Raw genomic sequence first — 21,895 nt, forward strand, 5'->3', positions numbered from 1 at the left:
AAGCCTAAAGCAGTGGGAGAGAGGTGGAACTCAGATACAAACCGGAAACTGGCCTTACACTCTAAGATGCCATATTTGTGGCGTCACATTAGGCGAGATGTTTCAATGGAGTGTTAGAAACCCTGCCTTGGGAAGAGACGCTTAACTTCCTGCTAGGCTGGTGGTTCTGCTGGAGGACCTTCTCCTGCTGCTTCCTCCAAGTTTAAAGCTCCAGAGAGCATCTCATTGGAACAGGGAGCATCTATTAGGGACCCTCATCCACCCCACTACATGGCTCCTCCTTTGCAGCTTAGGAGCCAACATCTTTTATGCTCATGATTCCACATCTAACAGGTGATGGACTGTATGGTCCTGAGTTCTTTGAATTTCCGGGGTGAAGCTTGGGGCGGGGGCACCAAGGGTTGTGGGAATCAGAGGAAAAATTCATTCCAAAAGCAAGATACTCTCTGGAAAGTGGATTTGGCCATTTCCGTTTGATCCCCTTCCTCCAGGTGAGGGGGACAAGGCCTGCCCACTCTGCTCCTGCCTCGGTCACCCTTCTCTCCTCTCTTCTCTGCTCTCCCCAGCCCTTCCCCTGGACCCTGTTTGCACTCTCTCACTTTTCCATTCTGCTCCACCTCATCCTCTGGATAAGCTGGACTTCTGCATGTTCAACCATGTGCTGGCAATTTAAAGACTCAAAAAGGGGGCATCAGGATGCATCTTTCAAGTCAGATAAGCAAAGTAAAATCTACCCCCCATCACTGTCTTTTCACCTGAGTTTTTGGGAGTCTTCATGGGACAAGTGAGATTGTAGAACAGCCCTAAAGCAGGGAATGGAGCCACCTCCCTGAGCTGACTCCTTTCCCTGAGACATTGTTTTTAGGAATCCTGATTAAAGACATTCTTAGGACCCTGGAGGAGTTCTACAGAATGATGAGTCCCTCTTCCCTTGAAATTTGGCATCTTTCCCTAGGGGAAAAGAAAAAGAAAAAAGAAAAAAACAGCAGCCAATGAGCCTTCAGTGAGAAGCAGGGCAAGAACAGGACTGGGACAGGGGATGGGGGAATCCTTGCCCTTCTTTTTTGTCTCTGCATCTGACCTCTGCGCTTTTCCTCCCTTGTCGCCAAGGTTTTTTTCGATATATGTTTTCTCCTGCTGTTTCTTTTCTCTTTTTCACACAGAGGTTGGTCTTGATGAACATGCCAGTGGCCGAGGACATGACCGTCCACTTCACTTCCACGCTGATGGCTCTGATCCGGACAGCTCTGGACATTAAAATCGCCAAAGGTCAGTAACCTTAGGAAGGAAGAAGATTCTGGAACAACTCACCCGGAGTGATGCAGGACAGAGATATTTGAACTTCATCCGACCATGAAGTAACCTGGAGATCAAGTAGTTTTCACCTCTGAGATACAGTAAATGTTACTGTATTATTTAACTTTTACCCTTTCCTCTTAATGAAATGAATGAATTGATATTCACTAAGGCTCCTTTGAGCTTTAAGAGTATATGATCTTTGATGTCTGGCATATAGTAGACATTTTAGTAATGTTTGTTGAATGAACAAGTGAGTTTCAGTTCCTTTTTTTTTCTTACATGGTGTCTGCAACGTCTTGGAAGGCTTCTGTGGCCAGTGCTATCATGGCAATGCTTTGTTCCTCTTGATCATTTAGTGATTTAGGAAAGAAAGGATTTGCTACTTCCAGAAGGGCCTCCAGCTTCCTGCTCTTACCTGATCCAAGTCCTTTTTAAAATTGGTTCACTCAAACCCGGGTTAGGTCACTGGAAGAACTGATACACGTATAATGAGGCAGAGGCGGCTGGCTCGTGGCGCTCTGCATTTCCCCTTCTGATATACTGAGCAGCTGGGAGGCTCCGCGAATGAATGAGGAAGCTGATCTTGGTCCCCAGGGCCTCGGCTCTCTGTGGCGGGATATCCCTGAGTCACTGAAAACAGGAGCCAGAATGCATTCGCTTCTTCAGCAGAAAGACCCAGGATTGCAAGATCCACAGTCACTGAGTGCCAAGATTTCCTCCGAGAATATGAGGCGCCATGCTGACTCAGCCCCTGTCCCATCTCCTCCCTCCATCCTCTTTATTTCCGTGTCTGTTTGGTTTCCGATGTTAATAAATGTGTCTCCTCCCAGGTGGTGCAGACAGGCAGCAGCTGGACTCAGAGCTCCAGAAGGAGACCCTGGCCATCTGGCCTCACCTGTCCCAGAAGATGCTGGATCTGCTCGTGCCCATGCCCAAAGGTGCGGGGTCTCCTCCTGGCTATCTTTGTCACTGTGGGCCCAGCATGCCAAGACCACATCTTTGGGGGGAACTGGAGTAATCAAGGAGATAAGGGAAGGGTCTCTTTTATTCTTAGGAAACAGAAATCCCTCACTTCTCAAGTCCCTTTTGTCATTTAAATCAGTTTCTTTTTGCTCATTGAAGTATAGTTGATTTACATTGTTAATTTCTGCTATATAGAAAATTGATTCAAATATACATACATTCTTTTTTATATTCTTTTCCATCCCTGTGCTATACTAGCCTTGTCATTTAGCTATCGTATATTGATAGACTATTCTCTGCTATACTAACCCCAGACTCCCAATCCTTCCTTCCCCTTTGGCAACCATAAGTCTATACTGTGTCCATTGGGTCTGCTGCTTTTTTACAGATAGTTTCACTTATGCCATTTTTAGAATCCATATGAAGTGATATCATATGATATTTGTCTTTCTTTTTCTGACTTAAGTGTGATAACTTCTAGTTGTATCCGTGTTGCTGCAAATGACATTCTTTCTTTCTTTTTATGGCTCTGTAATATTCCATTGTGTAAATGTACCACAGCTTCTTTACCCATTCATCTATGGATGGACATTTAGGTTATTTCCATGTCTTGGCTATTGTGAATAGTGCTGTTATGAACATAGGGGTGCATGTTTTATTTTTGAAGTATAGTTTTGTCTGGATATATGCTCAGGAGTGGGATTGTTGGATCATATGGTGGTTCTGTTGTCAGTTTTCTGAGGAAGCTCCATTCTGGAAAATAGCTTCTTAAGATAGGTCACTGTGATTGTGGGTGAAACTTCTTGGGTGCACAGCTCTATCCTCCCACATAACACAGTTCAGCAAACCTTCAAGTGGTTGGGGAAAAGGTGCTGTTACTAAGAGATGGAAATCAAGACCATTCCAGGGGTTGGGGGGTGGTGCTTACTAATGTGTTTCTTATCGTTAGTAACAGGACGCTGCCTGGGTGGCCATGGAGGTCCCTTAAGGATAGCTCTGGGGGACCTGATTACTCCATATCCTCGGTGCCTGGCACAGATGAAACCCTCCATTAATGTTGGATGGCTGGGTAGTGAAAGGGGCAAACCTGCTTCCCAGGCATCCTTACTCTCTCCCCATCTTCTCCTGTTTCCCTCCATGCCACACTGGTGTCCTCAGCCTCTGACCTGACTGTGGGCAAAATCTATGCAGCAATGATGATCATGGACTACTACAAACAGAGCAAGGTGAAGAAGCAGAGGCAGCAGCTGGAGGAACAGGTGAAGGTCAAGGACAGACTGTGTGGTGGGTGGGTGGGCCCCTGGGGGTAAGTGCGTAGAAGCAGAGGCCAGGCCTTGCAGGGCCCAGGAACTGCCTAGGATCGGGGGATTAGAACCCCAGTGGGGCAGAGGTTCAGGTAGTCACACAGGGTATCAGTCATATTCCCATTTTACTCAAGTTGCTGGTATTTCCCCCACAGTCATTTGAGTTCCTTTTTCCTCCTTTCCACTTTTAACACAGAAAAATGCACCCATGTTCCAGCGCATGGAGCCCTCGTCTCTGCCTCAGGAGATCATTGCTAATGCCAAAGCCCTGCCTTATCTCCAGCAGGACCCCGTCCCAGGCCTGTGAGTATAACCAGAAAGCCCACAGCTCCCCTGCTTGCATTGTCAATTGTGTCATCAGGCAGACCCACAAATTCATTGCCTAGAAGTGCCCAAGAAATAATCCTAACTCTGAGACAAGTGGATGCGCCCCTCTCTGAAATTGAGAAGACAACATATTGTATCTTTTTTTTTTTTTTAACTTTCTATGGTAGCCCTTTTAATATCTTTTAAATTTTTATTTATTTACTTAGTTTGGGTTGAGCTGGGTGTTCTTTGTCATTGTCGGACTTTCTCTAGTTGCGGCGCACTGGTTTCTCATTGAGGCGGCTTCGCTTGTCGCAGAACATGGGTTCTAGGGAGCGTGAGCTTTGTTGCCCCACGACATGTAAAATCTTCCCTGACCAGGGATCAAACTCATGCATTGTCAGGTGGGTTCTTAACCACTGGGCCATCAGAGAAGTCCAACATGTTGCATCTTAAAATGGCTATTCAGTGGGGAGTAAGAGAAAAGCAGACTGAGCAGATATTGGTGCCGTGGCCAGTCCGAGAGATAGGGAGCCCTGTGAATGAATGGACAAAGGAAGAAGGGGCTGTATTAGTATCACCACTTTACAGTGAGGAGGCTGGTTGCTCAGAGAGATTCATTAAGTCGTCCAAAGCCACGTGGCTGATAGGACGCGGAACTGGAATTTAAGTCCATTATTTCCAAGCCCAGTCTTCCCTTTACACTGTATTATCTGAAATGAACAGGAAGAACTTTTATCAGGCAAAACATTTTTTAATTTTCTATGTTGAAAGCAGAAACAAAGCTCTAATTGAGGAGTGTACCAGCTCTTCTGAGTTGTAAGCCTTAGCCCCAGAGTGACCATGAGTCATAAAGATCTATTATAATATACACACCTCATTATAACACTCTCTCTCCCATCACAAGCACGCAGTGAGTACTCAAAGGGCATGAGTCCATCTTCCCAACGTAAATGGCATTTTGTGGTTGGTGTTGCTCATGGAAAAGAATCCACTTGCCAATGTAGGAGACATAAGAGACCTGGGTTCAATCCCTGGGTGGGGAAGATCCCCTGGAGGAGGGCATGGCAACCCACTCCAATATTCTTGCCTGGAGAATCCCTTGGACAGAGGAGCCTGGCAGGCTACATGCCACAGGGTCGCAGAGTCAGACACAACTGAAGTGATTTAGTGTGCACGTGGTTAGTGGATTTTTTTTTCCAGTCTAGCTTCTATGGAACCAATAAATCACTAAATATCATCACATCTTCAGTAATTATCAGAGGAGTGAAATCCCAGACTTGGGAATGAGACCGCTGTCAGAACACCATTTGGAACCTCTTACATCATGAATTTCCTTCTCCCTGTGGTGTCAGAGATCTGTTTTTGAAAAGCAGTTTTCATAGGTCACAAGCCACATTTGAAAGTGAAGAAAGATGACCAGGTTGGTCGGTCATTTTTACAAAATCATGTGTTGAAGTAGCAGGTGTGGATTCTCCTGTCTACAGAAAACAAGTTCATGTTTCTTTTTGGTCTTTGCAGAAGGGTCAAGAGGTATGATTAGAGCGCTAGTACTATCTTCTTGGAAGAGTTTATGGTGTTTTTCAAGGGTCTTTGGCTTAGAAATAGAGGAAGGCATCCCTCATCTAGATCTGTTTTGCCACAACGATTTGCTGTGCAAACTATAACTCCCACCATTGGACCATCCCAGCGTCTCTCCCATATGTTTATTGATTCATTTATTCATTGATTTGACCAATATTTACTGAGAGTCAATGTAACCCAAAAACTGGTTTAGTCGCTGGGGATTCAGTCAACATGATCACAGTTTCCATAGACACAATCCTTGAAATAGAAATTACAAGAGTGGTAGCAGTTAAAATGTGTGTGTGTGGCAGGGGGTCGGGGTCGGGGTGGAGGGCGGTCGGCTATTGTGATGCTGTGTAAAGGAAGCAGCTCGCGTAGTTTGAGGATTTGAGGAAGCTTCCCTGAGGAAGTAACATTTGGGTAAGACTCAGAAGCAAGCACTTCAAGAGATGAAATAAAAGTCGGGGTAAGTTTAAGGAACCTAAAAAGTGTCATGATGGATGGTGCACACAGAGGTCAGGGGAAGTGGCAGGTTTGGCAGGGCTAGGAGACAGAAGTTTAGTCTCATCCAAGGGTAATAGGAGACATAGTCATCAGAGTGACGTAATCAGGTTTCAGCTTTCCAAAGGTCATTCTTTAGTCTGGTGTGGGCTCCGTGGATTAGAGGGAGACAGTTTGAGAGATGGAACATCACCTAGTACATGGCTGCAATTGTGTGAATTATTAAAGACTGTGGCTTGGATTAATAGGAAATGGTGAGAGAGAGAGCCAGACTGGAGAGGTAATTCATATACAGAATAGGTCCGATTTGGTGACTGATTGGCTACATGGCATGAAGGAGGGGAAGGAATCAAAGATGACCTTTGGGTTTCTGGTTTGAGCTTTCAGTAGATGATGGTCCATCTCCTGAAATGGAGACATTCATGGAGCAGCGCTCATGTTTCTCGAGCCCTGTAGTGTTCAAGTAGTGATTGCTCTGGGGGCAGCGTGGTGAACATGACTGGGCTCCTCTCTCATTGAGTTTACACCTGGTAGGAAAACAGACATGAAACAGAATTAGCAGAAAGAAAAAAAACATCATTTCTGATGATTTAATCACAATTCTAGTAAGTACTAGGATGGAAAAAAATGCATTATGATTGGAGTGCATGTGGGCGAGGGCTCTGACCAGTGTATCAGATAAGATTTCCTCAAGGAAGTGACTTTTAAGAAAAATTTTGAAGGATAAATTTAAAAAAATGACTTGCAAGGGACTGGGTGTTTGAGAGGCACACTGTGTGCTGGAAACAGCCTTTCTTAAAGTCCTGAGGCAGAAAAGGAGTCTGGCACATTCAACCAAATGTGGTTGAGAGAGCCCAGCATATTGGACTTCAGGGAGTAAGGGAAAGTTATGCAAGAGAAGGGGCTTTCCTTGTAACTCAGTTGGTAAAGAGTCTGCCTGCCGCTGAAACATGTATATTACCATATGTGAAACAGATCACCAGTCTAAGTTCAATGAATGAAACAGGGCACTCAAAGTCAGTGTGCTGGGATGGCCTGGAGGGATGGGATGGAGGACACATGTGCACCCGTGGCTGATGCATGTCAGTGTATGGCAAAACCCACCACAATATTGTGAAGTAATTAGCCTCCAATTAAATTGATTTTTTTTAAAAAAAGGAAACATTCACAACAGAAGGAAAAAAAAGGAATCTTCCTGGAGACCCGGGTTCGATTCCTGGGTCAGGAAGATCCCCTAGAGAAGGAAATGGCAACCCACTCCAGTATTCTTGCCTGGAGAATCCCGTGGACCGAGGAGCCTGCCAAGGCTACTCAACTGAGCGACTAAACCATGCAAGAGGAGGATGTTCAGGCCTCTAGACCTTCCTAACAACACTGAGGAGCTGGACAAGGTTTTCAAAGTAAGAGGTCACTCAGCATTCAAATTAGTCAAGTTTAGAATGTTGTTCAGTGAATTTAAGGGTCCTCTCTACCCATTAGGGACCCTGCAGTTACTCATTTTCTGTAGGACAGAAAGGGCCCATTTCCTGTAGAGCTGTGCTCGTCTGTTTCCTATGTTTCTCAAGCTAAGGCCTGAGGAGGAGGAGGATTGACATTTGAGCAGTTGTTTCAATAGCAGATGGCTCTCTAGCAGTTGTGAAAATTCAGCAGAAGCCCTCACCGGTGGTAAGGGGACAGGTCGGGTGAAAAACCTGCTCTTCAAATTTTCCCCTGTGCTCCCAGTCTATTGAATTACTTTTAAGTAATTGGCAGTCCTCACTCAGGCCTCAGATTTTCCAGTGGGTTCGAGAGTCATAGAGCAGCAGGCTCTGCAGCAGCTGTTCCCATCTCATCTCTCCCTCCTGACCTCCCTGCCACGGAGAGCTGCTGCCGCGTCACTGGCCACATCCCTCTTCGCGAGATGAGGAAGCTCAAGCTGCGTGCTTGGTTAGGGCAAAGGGGGTCCGTAGCAGTGAATGGCAACCGCAGCGGTGGGCATGTTCTCAGGACAGGACAGGTTCTTGGCTGCCTCTTTTTTTTTTTTTCCTAACCAGCTGGGTGGATCTCATTGGCTGACAGTGTCTGCAGGTACCTAACGATGGTTTACTCATAGGCACACTGCAACAGGTCTCTGAACTTTTCATTCAGAGGCCCCTAAACACCTGGCCAACTTTGTGTCTGTCCTTTACCTCATCGCCATTGAAGCATCCTCCTCCATAGCCATCGACAGATGTTGTCACCTCTTCAGCATCACCTCTGACATTATTCCACCCAGATCGTAAGCCAACAGACACAGTATGTGGTACAGAGCAGTCCTTCAGTAAATATTCATGGCATTCAGTTGTTTCATTTGGCCATGGATGTTGGCACAATAGAACCATACTCTTACTGAGAGTGGAGGGAATTTCTTAAAAGACCATGACTGCTTAATATTTAAACAAACTGTTCACTGTTTAAACTATGGCATTTTTCTGCCGAATGGAGAAGCTGAGCAGAAGCAGGCTTACAATCTAGCATTGGTCTTCCATATGGCTGAGTGTGACAAATGATGTCATTTGTCACAGATATGCCAGTCGCCAGCAAAATGATGAATCATTCCAAACGCAGGTTGAAAACAGTCGTTTCTCTTTTCCAGTGTGTTCCCCACCCCAGGGCTAGCCACCTGTAAGTTGACAGGCTTACAACCTAGCCAAGGCTAATGGGTATTGCCCTTGCTGGGAAGAAAGTCTTGTCTGGGTGGGAATTAGTAATGGCAGTTATGTCATGACTGTTTCTCTCTCATGCACACATTACCTCTGAACATGGCATTGCTTTGCAGGAGTGGCCGGAGTGCATACCCTTCGATGAGTCCACTCTCCCCGCAGGAAATATTCCAGTTGGCCTGTATGGACCCAGCTGATGATGGACAGTTCCAGGAACAACAGTCTCTGGTGAATGAATTAAAAAATTACTTCCTTGGTTTCCTGATCGCTCCCACTCTTTTTTCATTTTTTCACATTCTATTCCATAGCCATGATCCATCAGGAAAAAAAACCCTGATAAACCAACCAATTACCCTGGGAGTTCCCTGCCATCTCCACTTTCCTGCCTGAGTTTCTCATATTCTCTGACAAATGCTCCCTCTTCGGGTTTTAAAACTCCAGAGGCCCCTTACCTGCTGCAGGAACTTATAATGCTTCAGGCCAGGCTCTCTTAGTTTGTGTCCCTGGGCTTCACATGGAGAAACAGAAGTAACAAATGAAATCTTGCCTTTGATTGGGAGCCTTAGGATGAGTCAACATAAGAATGAATGGCCCTAACCAGGCAGAGTCCTGTGGTCTAGGAATGCCACCTGCCTCCTGGAGAACTCAGGGGTGGTCTGTATCAGTGACTAGCTGTCTGCTGGGAGATACAGAAGAATCTCATGCCTCTGCTCTATGTGGGTTCAGGAAAATTGGCCCTTGTGGTCACCATTCTATGAGATCAAATGCATTCAAAGAGGTCCCTAAGATCATGCTCGTGAACCTAAAGATTTTCATCAGCAGAAATGGGCAAAATGTCTAAGAACTCTATTGAATAGAGTTTAAACTTAGAGATAAGAGGGCAGATGGGATTTTGGATTTTACTAATACAAAGCTAAAATAGGATCCCCAGACATGACAGACTTTACTATTATTAGTTCAGAAGCCGTGAGGTCAAGTCCCCTCTGGAGCTTTGAATTAAAGCCCAGGTGCTGATTGGTCTAGAGAGAAAACGGGGTGAAACCTGACCACTGCAGTAGTCTATACAGACAGTTTAAGTGAGTTCCATGTCACTTAGATTCTGATGCACTTCTCACCCCTTCATTTTTCCCCTGACCCCTCCCAGGGTATGCCTCTGCATACCCCAGAGCTTCCCAAATGGATGTGTGGATGGAGTGTGGGTATGGCCTGCTTGTGGGTGGCATGTCTGATGGGATGGGTACCCTTCGGAAGAGAATAGATACTTCAATAGCACCGGCACATGAGTGATTCCATTTCCTGTGACTGAGGAAACCTGGAATTATGCATGGCTGTACTGGGGAGACCACCAGACCAGAGCCTCCCCTCTCCTCATTGTGTGAGTGGCAGCCTGAAGGCGTTCTTGGTAAGGTAGGTAAAAATCCTTGGAGTAATTCCCTGCCTTCCTCTCTGAGGAAATTAGCACTGAGGCCCTGGCCTAATTGGTACAGACACTTTAAAGGGACCTCTCATCATTTTATGGCTTGCCTGGCGGTGTGTCTACTAAGAAGAATCTCAATACTGTGTTCTTTCTTTCACAGGGAGGCTTTATTACGTCATCCTTCCTGCAGGTTCCCCAGGGCTGAGCTGTAGTGCCAGGACTTTCTGGATCTATGTTCATCTCATTGTCAGTCCTGGTGTCTGTAACCCAGTTCAGGTGTCAGCCCGTGCTACACACTCACCGCTGTGTACTCCTGCTCCATGTCCTGGGGCATGGCTGTGATCTGTGTATGTCTTGCACCACCTCTGACACCCATAGACTGCAGTATCGTTACCACACAGACTGCAGCATTAGCACATCTGTTTCAGGTCAGACATGTGTACTATATAAAGCATACACTGCAAACACCATAACCTCCTCAAGTGCACATATCCTGTCCCCTGAAGGCAGTGCTTCCCATTCATACCAGGGACCCCTCAGCCAAATGGTCATGGGGGCCAAGGCGGGGGGGTGTTAGACACACTTACCTTTAACAGTACCCTACTCATACACCCATGTTTTTAGGGTGTCATTTCCTAAATATAAAATGCTCTTTTTCTGGTATACTCTCCAGATGTCCAAAATATTCCTAGCTCTCTTTGTTGGGTAGCCAGCATAAACATTTTTAAAGCAGCTCTACTCTTTATGCAGCGATACTAGCTGTCTATATAGAGCATGTACATTTGTCAAACTAACTTTCCTTAACCAGGAAAATTAAATGATTTGGGCAGGAATTTAGAGGTTTCCAATCCAACTTATTAAAGCTCTCAAATGCTCTCATAGTCCAGTACAATAGCTACTGCCCACATGTGGTAACTGAACACTTATAATGTGATAAGTGTTATATCACTTATCACCAATTTTCCTGAACCCACATAGTCCAAACTGAGATATGTCATAAGTGTAAAATACATACCCATGTCAAAGACTTGGTGCCAAAAAATGTAAAATACCTTATTTTTATATTGATTATATGTTGCCATGAGAATATTTGTATATATTGGGTTAAACAAAATCTATTGTTTCATATTTATTTTTGCTTTTTAAAATCTAATTACTAGGAAATTTTAAATTACATAAGTGGTTTGTAGTATATTTCTATTGGACTGTACCAGTCTAGAGCATTCTTGAAAGATGGCTACCCACACCCTTTTTTGGTTTTAATCATAAGAAAGCTCTTAAAAGCATGTCTTAAGATTTCAGAAATTGGTAACTTTCCTTAAAACACTGCTTTCTATTTAATTGACAAATTCTTCAGATTAAAAGAATAAACCCAACACTAGCAACTTACAGAAAGTAAATTTCATAAAGTGGTAAGATCTGATGCATTGTTTAGTAATAATTAAGATGGTCCTTAAAGAGAAAAGGTGATCTTTACCCCTCAATCCTAGTTAGAACTTTGTTTTGGGACATCTGGTATACCACATATGTCCACTCAGAAACACAAACCTATATACACCTACAACTGAGATCTTAGAGATGGATGTCTCTCTTCTGAAAGCCATTCTTCATATGGAGGAGGCAGAATCATCCACTGAAAGTGAGAAGCTATGGGATGGAACCAAGTCCCACAAGCTTGGCTGTGTGTTTATTTCTAGGAGCCAGAGGTTAGTGAATTAAAAAGCGCGCAGCCCTCTAACCATGGCATCTACCTTCCTTCGGACACCCAGGAGCATGCGGGCTCTGGGAAGGCATCCTCTATGCCACGCCTGACTGTGGATCCCCAGGTAAAAGGCAACCACCACTACTATGTTCAGTGGCATCCTGGGCTATATTGAATTGGTGGGTTATGAAAACACATCTGACATCTTCAGGTGAGCCCTTGACTTGCTCCCACGCCTCTCTAAGAGCTGACTCATGGGCCTTCTGTGGAGCGTGCTCCTCCACACTGTGTTTCCAGTGACAGTCTAGCCACAACAGGCCAGCCAGCAAAAGGTGGGGGGGCCTCTGGATGGGCTCCACATCCTCACCACTCCACTGGTTAGGCAAGAAGTACTCTCCAGGATGTTCCCCATGGGTTTTTCCTTCCTTTTCTCTGTTCCTGGCTCTTCTAGCACACACGCAGTTACTTACACACACAGCTCTGTGTCAGGACTGTCTGTCCTAACTAGCACAGACCACACCTCATTCCTTTGTCTGTTTTCCTGGCTTCTTTTTTTCTGTCTGTCTGTCTTACATCAAAGTTTTGACAGAGACAAGAAATTTTTGTGGATCTGTTTTAATATCTGTGGCAAATCAAACTGCCCGAGTTTAATGTGCAGCTGGGGTGGGACTGATGGAGAGAGCAGTGCATTCTCAGGAGCCTTGCAGTATCTATTCAGTTACCAGCTCTCCTAAGCTCTAGTGCTGTAGGGCAACTGAGAGCAAGATACAAAAGGGCAAAGCCATGCCTCTTGCATCGTGGAGATTTTCTGACAGTAGCCCTCACTCATTTCAAAGCAGCTCAAGGTTCACGGCAGGTCCTGGCTGGGTCCCTGGGGTAGATGGCTCTGGGCAGCTTGCAGAGGACACTTAGCTCTCTGCTCCCCTGAGCATGACGAGGAGTCCTGCAACAACCCGGTGACCATGTTAACATAAAGATGCTTTCTGGAACAGCCTCCTCCAGCATAAGGTCTGAACAAGAGGTAGTCGCGGGAGGTGACAGTTGACAATCTTCAACCATCTAAGTCTTCTGTCTTCCTTCCTTTTAGACTATTTCAGTAATTAATCCATATCTTGTGTTCCTGGGCGGGGTGGGGGCTCATGTTTCCAGGTGGTGACAGACCCCAGCTCCATGAGACGTTCATTTTCCACCATTCGCGATAAGCGTTCAAATTCCTCGTGGCTGGAGGAATTCTCCATGGAGCGAAGCAGCGAAAACACCTACAAGTCGCGACGCCGGAGTTACCACTCCTCCCTGAGGCTGTCAGCCCACCGTCTGAACTCTGACTCAGGTGAGAAGGTCTTCACTGTCTGCGGTGCTCCTCCTCTTGAAGGGCTGATCCTGGCAAGAACTGAAAAATCATGGCAACAGAATCCAGATAAAAGAGGTTCCTTATCTGACTTAGATCATGAAACACAGCAACAAAACTCTCCCTAGTCATCACAGAGGCTAATGAGATTTCTTTCTGCCAGACCAGGCTGTAGAAATCATGAAAGTGGAGGTTTCTCAAGGGCCTTCCGCAAACCACTCCTCTGCCTTAGGGATGTATGAGAGACCCCCTGGCAGGCGCTGGGCTTCACCCACCAACTCCACTTCAACCCTGACAATGCTACCTGGAATCGGTTTATGTATTTGAGTTTTATGTTTTAAGGGAAGGGGTCATGTTGATAAAAACAGAAAATCACTAGTTTGGTTCAAGCTGTTCTTGAGCCAAATAGCTCTTCAAGCTGTTTCTTCATTTTACTAAATGAAGAAAGAAAAAACCAATGACATGCCCCATATCATAGGGCAGGTAAGTGGCAGAAAAGGAGGACTGTAACCTGCCAGACTCCTCTGTCCATAGGATTTCCCAGGCAAGAATACTGGAGTGGGTTGCCACTTCCTCCTCCCGGGGATCTTCCTGAGTAGAAGTGAAATCCTTTGATTTCAGACTCAGGACAGTACAGTAACTGTATCCATTATTTCATTCACAGAAGCTTCTTAATTCCCTTCCCCTAATGCCATTATTCGCCCTGAAAAGTTACACACCCATGTTTAAGACATAGAGGATTCCTGGGCCACACTGCTGGCAAAGATTCTACCTTAATTATATCTAGCACCAACAGAAGCAGAAGAGAGCAGTTGCATCCTTGGATCTGTAAGTCTTTCCAGTGACAACTTGCACACTTACCTCTTCACAAAAGGTTAATTTTCCAGCCTTTCTCTTCTGCCTCCCTTTCAGATCACCTGTTGACATGCCTGCCGAAGTCAGTGTCCTTGAGAGGCTCGGTCCCAGGCTATGAGAGTTGTTCAGCAGCCAGGATAGGCAGAGTCAGGATTCACTGCTTTTTCATCTCTCATAGGCCACAAGTCCGACACCCACCGCTCAGGGGGCAGAGAGCGGGGACGATCGAAAGAGCGAAAGCATCTTCTCTCTCCTGACGTCTCCCGCTGCAACTCTGAGGAGCGAGGGACCCAGGCCGACTGGGAGTCCCCGGAGCGCCGTGAGTCCCGGTCTCCCAGTGAAGGCAGGTCACAGACCCCCAACAGACAGGTGAGCGTGGAGAGGAAGCCAGGCCTCTGCAGGGAGACAGGGAAGGGTGGACTTTTAACCCTAGATGCAAAATGTGTGCATCCAGCATTCACACAGACCTCACCTTCACAGGAAACTATATCCATTGTGCAGAGGTTAGTTCCTTAATACTTATGGATTCAGAAATGAGATAAATTCACAGAAAATCAGAGAGAACCCCAAGAAAGACAGTGGTGTCTAGGGGTCAGTCCGACTGAATTCAGAATTCAGAATTACAGAGTTACAGAGTCACAACAAATAAGTTCATAAATATCTCAGCCAGATTTCAGAGGAAAGGAAGGTTTTTTTAAGGCAAAAAATTTCTTTGACTAATTGTATGATCCTTAGTATTGGTTGGAATGGTGATTCCTCTCTCAACACAGGATACAAAAGATCAATTCAATTTCATTTATCTAGCTTCCAACCATCCCAAGAGGAAGACTATCTCTCCTCCTGCCCTGTTGCTGAAACAAAGCCCAGTCTAAGAAATAGCTACCAGAGCTGTGTGAAAACATTCCCTGGCCCTGTTTTCCTCCTCACCACCGTCCCTGGCTCCCTGCCTTATTTCACTCCAAGGCTGTCAGAGGCCAGATGGAAGATCCACTCAGTGGCAATGGGGAAGAGGAAGGGCTTCCATAGACAGCTTTTAGAGGCTGTTGAGAGGGTACTTCTAGAGCAGTGGTGGTGAGTTTCAGTGCAGAATGGAATCACCTGGGCTTGTCATAACTGCACATTCCTGAGACCTTCTGCTTCAGCAGTGACACCCATTGGAAAGGAGAACCCAGAAATCTGCACTTGGAAGGACCAAAGAATCTCGAGCAGGTGGTTCCTAGGTCACACACACCTTGAGAAATGCCTCCCTGGAGGTTCATTTACCGGCTCAGGGACCTTGGGGACTAGGTGAGCAGGTCAAGTCAGGCCTGAACCAGCAGATGGAGTAGCTGGGTATACAAGCTGAGCTAACATCAGTACACCAATGAAAACACAGATGCAGAAGGAGAAGATGAGGGAAGGTATTCGCCATGTCCTGAGATCCAATTCCCGAGAACTTACCCCAGAAAGAGCAACTCTGGGGCATTCATTCCCCTTCCATGGAGGTGTCCTTCCTAAAACTTCAAGGCTTTCTTTTAGTGTGCCACGTGATAGAGAGAGCTTTCTGAATCTTTGCTACTCACTGTGTTTATTCCATGGAACCCACATCTGAGAGCTTGTTGTTGGTAGAAATGAAGGATCTCGGGCCCCAGCCAGACCTTCTGATGCCAGAGATGCATGTGTGCTGATTGCTCAGTCGTGTCTGACTCTTTGTGACCCCAGGGACTGTAACCCGCCAGGCTCCTCTGTCCATGGGATTTCCCAGGCAAGAATACTGGAGTGGGTTGCCATTTCATCCTCCAGGGGATCTTCCCAACCCAGGGATCGAATCTGTGTCTCCTTCATTGCAGGCGGATTCTTTACCCGCTGAGCTATCAGGGAAGCACAGAGATACATAAGCATGCTGAAAGTTGATGTGCCCAGTAGTACTGGCTCCTCAGTCTCCTTTCATCTCTGCATCCCTGAGTGGCTGTGATTGGTATTGCATTGGCCAAAAAGTTCGTTTGGGTGTTCTGTTACATCCTCATGAAAACCGTGGACGACCTTCTTGGCCAACCCAATAACGGGGGGGCTCCAGTGGCTCTTGGTAGGAGGGGTTAGAGAGCTTAACTGGGTCCCAAGTAGGGAGGATGCCAAACCCAGGCTAACGTGCCGTGTTTCTCCCACCACACAGGGCACGGGGTCCCTGAGTGAGAGCTCCATCCCCTCCATCTCCGACTCCAGCACCCCACGACGAAGTCGGCGGCAGCTCCCACCGGTCCCTCCCAAGCCTCGGCCCCACCTTTCCTACAGCTCTCTGCTGAGACACGCTGGGAGCATCTCCCCACCAGCTGATGGGAGCGAGGGTGGCTCCCCACTGACCTCCCAAGCTCTGGAGAGCAACGACGCCGGCCTGCCCGAGTCTTCCAACCCCCGGCAGGGCCACCCTTCCCCACAGCGCTACATCTCCGAGCCCTACCTGGCCCTGCACGAAGACTCCCACGCCTCGGACTGCGGCGAGGAGGAGACGCTCACCTTTGAGGCGGCCGTGGCCACCAGCCTGGGCCGGTCCAACACCATCGGCTCGGCCCCGCCCCTGCGGCACAGCTGGCAGATGCCCAACGGGCACTATCGGCGGCGGAGGCGCGGGGGGCCTGGACCGGGCTTGACGTGCGGAGCTGTCAGCGACCTCCTGAGTGACACGGAAGAAGACGACAAGTGCTAGAGGCTGCTCCCCCCTCCGATGCATGCTCTTCTCTCACACGGAGAAAAACCAAGACCCGAATTGGGAAGCCAGTGCGGCCCGGGGGGGAGGAAGAGGGAGGAAGGAGCTGGAAGGACAACCGCGCAGTTATCAGAGGAGAGGAAGGGAAGGACAGAAGGCAAACCACTCAAACCCACCAAATCGCTGTATTTCCCTTTGCAAGATGGGCACTGCCATAGTTCTGCCTCTTTGCTGGGGAAAGAAAAACACAAGAACCACGGAGGGTTACTCCCAGGGGAGAAGGGACACGCAGATGGCCTTGCCTCCCCTTGCCCCCTTCCCAGTTTTCTACAGCCGTTGGGGGGAAATCGAGCCAGCCTGTGTCTGTGCGCATTGCCCTGAGAAGCCCGGGAGACGTTCTGGCTCTTCACCTGGGAGTCGTGGAGACCCCGGGAGAGGAATCGCCTCCCTCACCAGCTCTTCCTCCTCAGCCAGCACCACGGCCACCAGGGCCTCCGCGACAGCATCTCACGCGTTTCCCTGTGGCTTGCTTCCCCGCGAGAAGCACAGGCTAAGTTCAGGAGCATCGGATGTCAAGGGTGGGAGGCACAGAGGGAGGAGAGCGGCGAAGGGGAAGGGGTCGGGGTGCCGTGATGGCAGCAGCAAGGGCTGGTCTGAATGAGCCAAGCCATAGTCCGGCAGCCCTCACTGTCAAGGCAGGGGCGCTGGTCGCTACAGTCCTGTCTGAGCCTGTCACCCGCTCAGGAGGTGCTGTGTTCATGAGGAGAGGCTAAGAGGTTCCCCCCTAGTCCAGGGAGGTGCCTGCGGCGCTCTGGTGAGGGTGATGTCCTCAGAGTATGGACCAGTCGGTGTGGCCAGGACACCAGATGATGAGAACAGAGGTCAGCCTTAGCGCTGGCGCCCCATGCCACAACAGGCCTCGGTCTGGGAGATGCTGGGGACAGGGGAGCCCTGAGCGGGGGTAAGCGTGGCGGAGGCACTTCAGGGACTCAGCAAGAGTCCGTTTTCCAACCAGTATGGAGGCAATTCGGTATGTGGAGCGGGGCGGCACCGTCTCGCACATACTGGCTGAGTGTCAGCCCAGACTTTGGTCTACGAGCCAGGCCCGTGCTGTGCCAAGGCCAGTGAGCCCCAGTGCCAGGGACCTGGCCCCCCCCAAGAGGGCCGCACACACCTATACAAGGTGGGCTACACCTCACCTGCTAGGGACTTGCGTAGAGATGAGAAAGGCCAAAACCAGAGACGCTTCGATGAGAGAATCTGAGTTTACTGAGCTGTTCCTGTGAGGGGGGCACCCTCTGACGGGCAGCCTCTGCAGCTGGTGTGTGCTTGAGGATCAGTCTGTCAGGATACTTGAAAGTGATGAGTAAATATACCTCAGCTTAGACCTGGGCTGCTGCTTCAACCAAGCAGGCTCTGGTGGGGCCTCAGAATATAAAGTGATAGGCCTGGAGCCCCGGGGTCCTGAATACCCCCCTGGGCGTGACCCCTCCCTGGAGTAGGAGCTGAGCAGAAGACAACCTCAGGACCTTGTTCCTAACCCCCCAAACTCAGAAGCATTGAGAAAGAGTGCCCTTTCTTGGCCGATCAGTGCTCCTTTCACTGTATCGATTACCCATTCAGGGACCATCCCTTTACACCCCTCTCCAGTTCCCCAGCAGCATCACCACTAGGTGGAAGGATTTCCTGGAGGCAGGGTACCAGGCAGGGCCCTCCTCCCCCAGCCAGGAGCGGATGGAGCCTGCCTCCCGGGGCTCTCCCTGGGGAGACTCAGAGGCTCCCCGGCTGAGATTACAGCGGATAAATACTCTTTATCCTCCTCCAGCCCTGGCAGACTTCACCTCTTAGGTAGGAGCAGTCGGTGGCTGTTATTTTTCTTAGGAAATTGGGGTGGTTTGTTTTGTCTTTTGGCTTTGTTTTGTTGTTAAAAAATAAGGTAGCATCGTATCAGCTCTGAAAAGCCAGATTCAATACTGTGACTGCAAAATCATTTGTGATGGCCCTGCCTTCTGCCCTAGACAGGGATGGCGCTTCCTGGCCACAGTCAGCCCCAAACCAAAGTAGACTCCCCGGCAGGAGACCAGTGAGGCAGACACACAGGCCACCCGCTCTGAGGCACTGTTTTCCCTTTCCTGTGCGGCTCAGCATATGTGTGCGCCCCGGGGGTCGTTGGGACCGTGTAGCACCCAGACTCTAACAGGCTGGGTTGTAACCTGAGGCTCAAGATGCGGGGCCTTGCGCTGGCTTAAAGGCTTCCTCCACGCAGTGTCATTTCCTGCCCAAGTGCTGCTATTTTGGGCTGCTTTGCACAAAACTGCTTGCTTCCACCTTGGCAATGCAGCTTTTCCAGCGAGCCCGTCGCACTGTGTTTTGAGAAAGGGCGTTAAAATGACCCCTACGCCATGGCGACAGGAGACATGGAGGCTGGCAAAATTACCAGAAGTGGGATTTGCCTGCACACGACATTACAGACACTGTGTGCTGTGCCAGGAAGCCTTCCTGGACACCTGAATTCCAACTCAGATCCGCACTGAGCACCTGGCCCCAGAGAGGGGGCACCGCGCGCTGTGGATGCAGGTCCCTGACCAGCCCCCTGGGCTTTTTTTTAGTACACATGAACTTACCAACGCATCTCTTTTATTCCACTTCCCCTGGCCGAGAAATCAGGTTCCTTATCCTTTGGCCTGCATTTGCCCTTCTGTTAAGACCAGAAAATAAAAGACAATTTTCTCTTAAGTCACGGAACACATTAGCATAATCTTATAATAGTTTCCTTCCACCTCTGAATAAATATGAACCCAAACCTTGTCTGTCACAGCCAACCAGGAGATTCATTCCTGAGTATCAGATTGTGCCTCTTTCACTTGAGAAGAGGCCCCCTTTGAATCGCAAAACCTCTGCGCTTCTCTTTGCATTAAAAAGTATGGCAGCATCTTGAAAAATTCCAAGTGGACCACCACCTTGCTTGAGGTACACAGCATGATCAAGCTTAGCACTGTAGGTCCCCTCAGAAGAGTCTTTAGCTACATGTCCAGTTTTCTTTGCTAATATGAGTCTTCAGGATCCCCTCAAAATAAGAAGGGAGGTGATGGGGAAAGGAAGGAGGGAAAAAAGGAAAGAGAAGGAAAAGAAACCAAGGCAGAGAGAGATTCTAGCTAGCTTTGTGTATAGATAACTCCTCTCTTCACTTAAGGTTCCAGACAGACTTCTGGTGGGGAATTCTTCTCTCTTTATATATGTACTGTCCCTCTGCCAATCTCAGTCACTGAGGGGGCCAAGTACCAGCAGACCTTCAGACAAGGGGGTAGAGCTCTAGGCCAAGGTGCCCTGTGAGCTGGAGTCAGGATAGAATCCCCTACATTGTGAAGGGACGGTACCCTTGAGGGTCCCCCACACTCAACGTGAACCATGAACACTGCTGCCCAATGTGGGGCTGTGTCCTCTTCTAGCTGAGGAATCTGTTTCTATTCTGGGTTTTGCTTCTCCCCCTTCAGCGTTCCTGAGGTTCTAAGATCCCTAATACTACCAGTTCTCTGAAGCCGAACTCTAGATCTTCTGGTTTTGCCTTCCCTTGACACAGGGATCACAAGGAGAAGACCCCATGTTCCACCACCTGGCCGGCACGCATCCTTCATCCCCATCCTCTTTCGCATGGGCTTTATGATGAGCCTGGGTGTCCTCCCAGCAGAGCCCTCATCTTGCCACATACTAGCAGTGACGCAGCTCCCAAGAAAATTTCGTGTGTGTGCTTACTTGGCTCAGTCATGTCTGACTCTTTGTGACCCCATGAACTGTAGCCCACCAGGCTCCTCTGCCCATGGAATTCTCTAGGCAGGAAAACTGGAGTGGGTAGCCATTCCCTTCTCCAGGGGATCATGTTAAGTCCACCCAGTCCAAGCTTATCTGCTGACCTAGCTGCTTCTGCTGGGCTCTCTGCCTTTTCAAGCATGCTTGAGTCTCATGAAATACAGTCAGGGACTCACCTGGTGATTATTCCTGAGATGATCTGAAACAGTATGAGCTGTAGAACTGCTGGTGTGTATGAAATGTCCACGTACTTGATGAATGCCCACTGCAGGGAAATGAGGTCTCTCCTGGAATAATGAAACAAAATTGAATAATTCTGATGTTTTAAGAAAATTTGCGATTTTTTTTTTTTTTTTTTACTACATCCTTATTTCCAAAGCCTGCTCTGGATGTCTCATTTTTGGACAGAATATTTCTTTAGTGGGTCATGCGACGGATAAATTGAAAAAAATTTTAATTTCTTACCTCATCTTATGAGTGGAGAAAGCAATGGCAACCCACTCCAGTACTCTTGCCTAGAAAAATCCCATGGACGGAGGAGCCTGATAGGCTGCAGTCCATGGGGTCGCTAGGAGTCGGACACGACCTGAGCGACTTCACTTTCCCTTCTCACTTTCATGCACTGGAGAAGGAAATGGCAACCCACTCCAGTGTTCTTGCCTGGAGAATCCCAGGGACAGCAGAGCCTGGTGGGCTGCTGTCTATGGGGTCGCACAGAGTCGGACACGACTGAAGCGACTTGGCGGCAGCAGCATCTTATGAGGTTGTATTGGACAAGGGCATGTGTATCTCAGGAGGGGAGCAGAAAGTCACCTATTTTGCAGGGATTTTATGAGACCTGAAGACTAAGGAACTTTCACTGCTATTCTCACCAGTTTCATGTCTGTTAATGTTTTGGGATCTCAAAGGCCCAATGTCAGTGAATGCAAAGAATCAGGGTGAGGAGAGACATGTCCATGGGGTAGGTTGTTCTTCACTTGCTTCTCACCTATCCTGTCCATCTTTCCCTCCTGAATTCCAGAACACTGAGCACTGTTCTGGAGTTTCAGAAGGGGACTTTATGCTGTCAGAAAGGAGGACAACATAGGCCCCCTGCAAGTGGACAGTCAGGGCATGATGGTTTAACTCCAGACACCCAGAAGGGGTCAGGTCCAGATTTGGATAACTATATATCCACCCTAGAGACTCTTATTATAACAGAACCAAATGAAATTAACTCAGGAGTTATGACCCAACCTTTCCATGAGGCAATCAAAGGAGATCCCACATCAATAAACACTGCCCCTGTCACCCGTGTGGACATGTTGATTTTTGTTTCTTCCTCTCTGAACCACCCAGGATGTCGTAGCCAGGTTTAATAACCCAACAGAGCACCAGCCAATGGTTCTCTGCTGAGTCCAGGGGCAGGCTCACCTCCAGCCTGCCGTGCTGATCGTCAGCTGCCATGTGCTGCAATTCACCCG

General features: G+C 48.1%; 1 protein-coding gene across 3 annotated transcripts in view; it reads left to right on the forward strand.

Moving 5' to 3' along the window:
* CACNA1E (calcium voltage-gated channel subunit alpha1 E) overlaps positions 1-16,625 on the forward strand; it is a 330,655-nt gene extending 314,030 nt beyond the window's left edge. For 2 of the 3 annotated variants that reach the window (XM_065936985.1, XM_065936987.1), the window contains 8 exons: positions 1,164-1,269; positions 2,130-2,237; positions 3,421-3,521; positions 3,763-3,869; positions 8,737-8,848; positions 12,889-13,069; positions 14,121-14,311; positions 16,095-16,625. In XM_065936985.1, coding sequence (XP_065793057.1) covers positions 1,164-1,269; positions 2,130-2,237; positions 3,421-3,521; positions 3,763-3,869; positions 8,737-8,848; positions 12,889-13,069; positions 14,121-14,311; positions 16,095-16,625 — 1,437 coding nt within the window. Of the gene's footprint in view, positions 1-1,163; positions 1,270-2,129; positions 2,238-3,420; positions 3,522-3,762; positions 3,870-8,736; positions 8,849-11,734; positions 11,864-12,888; positions 13,070-14,120; positions 14,312-16,094 lie in introns of all 3 variants that reach the window. The other variant, XM_065936984.1, reaches the window with a different exon arrangement.
* Positions 16,626-21,895: the final 5,270 nt, after the last annotated feature.

Source organism: Muntiacus reevesi, chromosome 5 (genome assembly GCF_963930625.1).
Source record: "Muntiacus reevesi chromosome 5, mMunRee1.1, whole genome shotgun sequence".
NCBI classification, from domain to species: domain Eukaryota; kingdom Metazoa; phylum Chordata; class Mammalia; order Artiodactyla; family Cervidae; genus Muntiacus; species Muntiacus reevesi.